This window comes from Opisthorchis viverrini (genome assembly GCF_000715545.1).
Source record: "Opisthorchis viverrini unplaced genomic scaffold opera_v5_41, whole genome shotgun sequence".
Taxonomy (NCBI): domain Eukaryota; kingdom Metazoa; phylum Platyhelminthes; class Trematoda; order Opisthorchiida; family Opisthorchiidae; genus Opisthorchis; species Opisthorchis viverrini.
The window spans coordinates 821,522-829,026 of NW_008751697.1; the positions used below are offsets into that span (position 1 = coordinate 821,522).

General features: G+C 47.8%; 1 protein-coding gene across 1 annotated transcript in view; it reads left to right on the forward strand.

Annotated features, from left to right (window-relative positions):
* Positions 1–553: 553 nt before the first annotated feature.
* Positions 554–7,505, forward strand: part of T265_03028 (hypothetical protein) — a gene marked incomplete at both ends in the record, with an annotated part of 16,410 nt that continues 9,458 nt past the window's right edge. The window contains 6 exons of the mRNA XM_009167417.1: positions 554–598; positions 635–763; positions 800–987; positions 1,019–1,252; positions 1,287–1,566; positions 1,601–1,846. Coding sequence (XP_009165681.1) covers positions 554–598; positions 635–763; positions 800–987; positions 1,019–1,252; positions 1,287–1,566; positions 1,601–1,846 — 1,122 coding nt within the window. The remainder of the gene's footprint in view (positions 599–634; positions 764–799; positions 988–1,018; positions 1,253–1,286; positions 1,567–1,600; positions 1,847–7,505) is intronic.

The window sequence follows — 7,505 nt, forward strand, 5'->3', positions numbered from 1 at the left end:
AGTGTATCAAGCTAAGAAGGAATGCCTTATTAAACAACGGTTTTTATCATGCAGGGTGGTTGATTGGTGGAGCAACCTTCCCATGATGGTTGCTCACGTTGCATCTCGAAATTAGCTCATAGCAACTTTGAATACTGTTTAATGTTAATCATCCATCTCACCAGCCTACTGCCCCATACTGAGAGAATAAAGGGTTGTGCTGCACCATTTTATCGCACGTGCATTTCAGGTTACGGAAGAAAAAGCTAGAGCAAGGAAGATTGGGCAAATGCATCGATCCTGAGTGTCAATAAGTGAATCCGTGTTCACTTGAATACGCGCCTAACATACATATCGCACGGATCATTCCAGAAAGCAGTACCATCATACTGACCGTATCATCAACCTTTAGCCACTGACCAAAAATTTTGTTGTAAAGTTGATCTTATAGGGCCGAATCGATCACTGCATCTACTGAAAACTCGTGAAATACCTTAACCCAAGAAACTAGTTCGAGGGAACTGAAGTTTGTTTATGCACACCGAAATCTGGATTCGCGCGCAGTGGAGGTCCGATGGATCGTTCGCGTTTGTACAAGAACAAGGATAAGAGTGTTGATGTAGGTAGTTACTTGGAGCTAAAGTAAAACTTGCAGGAACTCCGTAGGCGTCGTGTCGATCAATCCGTTGAGCTCCGTAGAGCGAAGAAAGATGAACAACTGCAGAAGCGACGGAATATCCTCCTTACCGAGTTGGATGAAACTTCTCCCCTAAAAGAGAAACAGGTTTGCTGCTCTTTTGATATAGACATTGAATTATAGGTTGCAACGCCTGACCATGTTAACTATGACTCAGTCATACGTGACATGCAAAGTCACGATGAAAGTATCAGGTTTCGTGCTGTGCAACTTTGTCGAAAAACATTATCACGAGCGAAGAATCCTCCTATAGATGAGTTTTACAAACGAAATGCTGTTTCTATTCTCGTGTCTTCGCTCACTTCTTCCTCGTAAGTGTAGCCCCTTAAAACCTATTTCCAGTGACTCCCTCGTCTTTGAAGCCACATGGGCACTGACAAATATTGCATCTGGAGATACAGCTCACACGGCAGCCGTTGTTGATGGTGGTGCTGTGCCAAAATTGATCGACCTCTTAAGCCATCCTGCTATCAATGTGGCTGAACAAAGCGTTTGGGCCTTGGGAAATATTGCCGGAGATGGGTCGAAATTCCGGGACCTTTTGATCAGTGCGGGCGTCTTGGCGCCAGTTCTGAGGTATGTCGCTTGCAGAGACTTGAAACTGTTTCAGGTTGCTTGAGCGTGCATGGGATATGGAAGGCGTTGTTTCAAACATCGCCTGGGTCCTTTCAAACCTTTGCCGTAACCGCGACCCACCTCCCCCCTCCAATGTCATCAAGACCATACTTCCTGTTCTCAAGCGGCTCTTGGTTTATGAAAAAAACAAGGAAGTTGTGGTGGATAGCGCCTGGGCTTTAGCATATGCCAGCGATGCCGTCAACAATATTATAGATGACATCCTGGACAGCGGTTGCGTCCAGCTCTTACTTCGCCTTCTGGCGTCGAGCTCGGTAAATCTGCTTCCGACTCACATTCATTCGTCAGGCTAGTCACGTATCTCCCGCCTTGCGGGCTATTGGAAATCTCGTCGTTGGGGATGATGCGCAAACACAAGTGGTCATTGACCTCGGTTTGCTGCCTTATATCCCTTCATTGCTGAACAGCGACAGGCCAAACATCGTGAAAGAGACGTGCTGGCTTGTCAGCAATATAACTGCAGGAAACACTGATCAGATACAGATGGTCATCGACCATAACATCATTCCGTGTGTTCTGGATTTGCTGCACAAGGTGAGTGGAATTAATGGATTGAGCAATTTTATAAAATTGTTCTTACTATCTGCTCCGCTATTCATATTCCCAAGCAGCTTTGTTTGCTGTCTATAAACAACATATTCGGATACACGTAGGATCATTTGAAAATCAAGAGTCCCTTTGGTCTAAATTTCGCTTCTCCGTGTTCATTGTACTTCGTGTGATGTGGCTGTCAAGCTTTATGGAGTTGATTTTTTTGCGCGGCGCGAAAAGCGCCTTATCGCTGGATTTGAGTTTATCCGCTTTGTCGCCTCTTACGCACTGCACTGAATAAAGCATATTGCCAAAAGAAATCGCAATACTTGACGAGTGAGTCCAACAGTCATTCAAAACACTTCAGGAATGCAGTAACGATGGTGGTTTACCACTGTGATCATTGATGCCGTTTTGAATGAAAAAGTGTTTCATCTGTTCTCTCGTGTCGAGCTATGTGGGACGAAGTGAAATGTGTTTAGTTTCAGCTTGTCACGGTTGCGGCGACTATCAAGAGTGGGCGGGTCTGTCAGTTGAAGTCAAGGGGGATGTGGTCGTCGGATTTCGGGCCATATGTTTGACGTAATCACACCACATTTCCACCACATTTTCTGAAGATGAACAGCCGGTAGTCCATGCTGAACGAGACCGCATATGATGAATGAATCTCCAGAGTCATTCTGGGGACGTTTCTACGGTGGTGCACGACCTGGCAGCAGCGACCTTCAATGTGTCCGATTTCTCTGACCTTAGACTCGAATACTGTTCTTGTGGAGGTAGCCTTCACTGTGGTTGGCAAAGTGTGAATCGGGATTGTCTAACTTTTAGAGAAATTAGCACTCATTTCGATTTGCGGGCAGTTGCGGTTGAGTGAAATATTCATGCAGCGGCTTTAACGTTCCCAACACTAAGAGCCTTGAAGTTTGGATTCCAATTATATCTAGGGACCGCCAAATTTATTAAAAGAATCCATTCGTAGTAGTCCTCAGGCCATTAATGAAGAGCTCACGTAGTACAGGATAGTTACTAGTTATGAGGGCGGATGTGACCTGCTTGTTACAGCCTTCCAAAAAGTCAGATCCACGGGAGAACCGTCCCAGTGACAACTCACGGAAATCTTCGGAAAGATCGCTATTGTAGGACGTTGAATTTTGGGCGTAGTGCACAAACCAGGGTGGGTAAGCGAGAACAAGCTACTACTGACGTTTTTTCCGCATGTTCGTTCTTGCCACTTCCACCCCGTTTAGCGGTTTCTTTGTGGATGCATTTCAAAGGACTGTAAGGTCTGCTCTCCGCTCATTGCCCTTAGCTGCGATAACAGCTAACTCGGCCATCACGTCCGTGCATACTTCGAACCCGTTCTTCAAACCCGGACTCAGTTCATCTGGCGACCCTTTACGTTGGCACTATGATGATCGTGATGATGAACATTTCCACTGAAATAAACCGGACAAGGTCAGCCCTTCCTGTATACTTGACTCGCTTTCTATCGATGTATGCTGTCCGGCTGAAGTGAGGATTCAAGACCCATATAGGTTTGTTCAACTGACCTCATGGGTTACCGCTTGTTTCTGGCTGCATATCTGATTATCCAGAGGTCCCTGCTTCCGGTTCGACTGTGTTTTCATTATCCTAGGTCATCGAGCTAAAGAGTCTCCGGTTGAGTGGTTGCCTCTCGAAATTCGGATCCATGTGGTTCGTTTGGCAACATCTTTAAGGTTATCCTGTCGGCGCACTGAAAGTCGCTCCTGCACATACTATCTGTTGAAACTGACCGAAGCTATGATACTCTCAAAAACAGTTAACTCACATTACCTGCTTCGGCGGTAGTGTGAAACCAACCAGATCCAAGCACTGGATCTCGAGCAGCATTCTAAAACTGTTGGACGCTCGGATAAGTATTCCTCCAAGTTGAGAATACAATACGACTGGACGAACTGATACATCTCAAGTAAGGAAGAGCGTTTACGCCGATCGAGAACTGCGGTGCCCCCGAAATTCCTAAGAGTTACAAGAAACAAGATACTCTGTGAATCTGCGTTAACAGACCCGGGAAGGCCGCTGGGTAGTGAAATTCACGGATAACGACGGCTCACCCAACTCTAAAACGCGCGTGAGCGTTGGGTTGAACACTTCCAACAACAATCCGACTGGCCACCTGCAGTTCAACCGGATTCACGGCCTTCTGCGCACCCATAGACAGTAAACTAGGAACCCTCGACGCCCCACGACAAAAAACGAGTGTTTTTTGACTCTAACGAGGTGGATCACTGGTTAGAGCGCGAATTAGCTGACCTCAAAATCCGTCGTTCGAACCGGGCCCGTGCCTCTCGGCTTCCCCTATCTAGACTAGGGCACCCTGGCAGTATCCGAACCCTCGTGATTCCTTGTAGTGGCATGGCAATTAGGCAGCAAAAGGGTGCTACAGCTGAACGGCTGTGAACAGCACCTAGTCAGCTCATGATGAAGAGAGATGCATCCGCCATCTCTTGTACATTCCGGTCCTAATCGAATTGGGACACTTATGGTTGGGTCATTCGGAGAATGCTCGCTTACTAAGCTCTGAATTAGCTTAAATCACCACCACAAGAACCGTTTATTATTTCCAGAAAAAAGTGATCCATGGTCCGACGAACACACTTTTCAAGTCCACAAGAAAGTTTCAGCAAAAGATGATGTGAACTAGGGCGTGGATTTTACCAATGGTGACGGGTAAGCACACGTGTTAGGACAATGATCAGATAGATCCATGGAAGCAGAACGGTTGTGCTGAGCAAAATGTTTGGTAGTTTTCTCAAACGAGTTGAAGAGAGTATCTTTTTCATGGCCTCACAAGCAGCCTATGTCAAGCAAATAGACTACTGGCTTTCGGGGCCTCTTCGTATGTGAACCCCGAACTGCCTAGTTTGCAGTTAAGTTGGAGGCACCCAGTTCCACTTCAAGACGTACTAACAATGCATCAACCCTAGTTTCCTGAAGAGGATATAGGGCACATCGGCTATCCAGTGGGCCTCGGTCGGGTATGCGGAAAGGCACTGAGTCAGAGAAACAGGTTTTTTCGAACTGCAAACCCTTACGGCTCGTACTTTAGTGGCCTTCGTGTTTTTTTTGAAATTTTGGACTACTGTGTAATTTGAGTAGTCTGCTAATGTCCAAACCATTGCTTGTGAGGACCTTGGAAATCGGAAGTCGAAGACAAAAACAAAATGCAGGAATTATTGAATCATCATCATCATCATTGTCAGCTGTAATAACCGAGTACTCGTCGTGCAGTGGTTGTAGCTGCCGCAGTTTCGTTCACCGATGATTTGGGGGGGGGGGTAGGTAGCTGCGAATTTGCACGCACTAGCTGGTAAATTGGTGCATAAATCCAGCCATGTCAGTGGGCTGTCAAATGCGGAGGGGAGGTTGGGAAAGGAGCTATGCATTGAAGGCTTTGATGCACGAGCGCCACTGGGGGCGCGACGGGGTCATGTATGACAGTGTCTCTAGCTTTTGATGTTACACCCTCTCGGGGTCCCCATCCAGGAAGACAGCAGTGACCAGCGCAACTGAGTTTGCTGGTAATGGCTTTCATACTTCGCTGCCACGTCATTGTTTGACCGCCTCTAGATCTCTTCCACCCTTCACGTGGTTGTGCGAAAAGAGCCCTTCGAGGAAGTCGGTCGACTGGCATACGCAACACGTGGCCAAGTCAGCGGAACCTATGCAGTGTGATCAGTTCATCTATGAAGGGTGAGTTATTTCTCCCAAAGTATGAAAGCAATTACCAGCAAACTCAGCTGCGCTGGTCACTGCCGTCTTCCTGGATGGGGACCCCGACACGGGCCACATCAATGGCTAGAGACGTCGTCGAGCTTTCCCTTGCTACACATGTCGAATCATCACCTACCGAAGGTTTGTCTTATTTCAGAATGGCGAAAACTGCAAGGCGAACAACGTATGCCCTAGTAGATGAGTGTACAAACGATGGGCTTATCCTTTGGTTTTTTTTTGCATTGAGGTTTACACAGACATTACTTCATCATTTTGAGCTTTTGCTTTACCCTGGAAAGATGTTACAGGTGAATAATAATTATTTTTATTCAAACTGGATTAAGGTCTGATGGAGGTGGGGGGTTAAACACTTCTAGGCCTGTTAACGGCCATCGGTTGGTCCACGCATGGTGGTATTACAATCAGCACAAGCGTCGCATCAAATTGTGGTATTGGTGGCATCTGTAGATGCCTTTTTGCTTCGGTTTGTCGCATCTTCATCATTATTATACCCTTAGAACTGCCAAAAGCGAACGGTTTCGATTGTAATGGATGAAAAGACGATGTAGGAACAGTACGTTATACGTTTGCCTTCGGGATGTCGTGCAAACTTGATTTGAATTACCCATCGGCTCTCCAAACGTGCATGGGAGCTCTGGTGTCTTACCAATTATATCAGGCTTATGCGGATGCGTCCACGGGTCGGCCAGTTCCGTAAGTCCTACATGCAACGCGTCGCGTGTGAAACACGGCTTCGGATCGCGCTCTCGGACCACTGTTGTATATAACGACGATGATGGTAGAGACAGAGCCTTCCGTGGCCGAGGAAGGAAGAGATGGAGGTAGGCTTCAGGCGAGTTCAAGATCTTGGAGAAATCTGGCACCGTACAGATGTCCCTTATGGAAAGCCATAAATGTAGGTGTGGGACATTTTGAGACAGCTTACTGCCAAACTCCAACGATAACGGTTCATTCGTGTGCGACTCAGGGCGAACGTGCCGACGCGTGAGCTGCTCAACCTGTGGAAGCATCTGAATGTGTAAGTCGGACGTGCTGAACGCCAGCACTCCCATACTGTGTCGGTCAACAACCGTCGATGGTTGAGTTTTGGGGCTTTTTTGATCGTCCAGACAGTGGTCAAGGTTCTAGCTTACGGACCGGAAGGTCTGTGGTTCGAACCTGACCTAGCCCTCGTACTTCCGTTGGTATGGCAGCTATATCCCTACCCCACCTATACCGCCTGTTAACCCATGACTGCTAAATTGGTTCGCCCCGGGCGGATATGACCACGCTACTGTGCTGGAGGGGGAAGTGCTGTACCATACTGAGGAGTTGGGGACTCGGCGGTTGGTGTGATGCTAGTGCTCACTAAAATGCCATCATACGTAAGCCAGGTGACGACTGTCAGCAGGCCCTTGCGGGTTTGCTCGTCGATCCTGTTCCTTCGGGTTCACATTCTATTCGCACGAAGAGGCTGAACCTTATCGTGGTGTGGCGGTTTGTGTACCTCGGCGACCCATTGAGCTATACTGGGGGGTGTCCGCGCGACACTCAGAGTCTCTCATACCAGGTTGGTCAATGGTTAGAGGTCTGACCAACACAGTCTCCTGGTCCTCCAGGTTGGGGGTTGGAACATGTATGGCGACTTGTTCCGTAGAAAAGGTAATGCATTTGCATTTCCTCGCCAAACGCCGCTGCCTTGCGGTTAGGCTTTTGAGCCAAAGGCTTTGGTTGAGGACCCTAATCGTCATCCTGTCTAGGTGTGGGCACCCTGGCAGTATCCCAGCCCACATGCAACCATGAATTGCACATAGACAAATAAACTCATGCCACATCGGCCGTCGCGTGGTGCCATCAGCCGGGTCGCCTTACTTGCTGCATACAGCAGGGCGGGTAAGCGAAAACA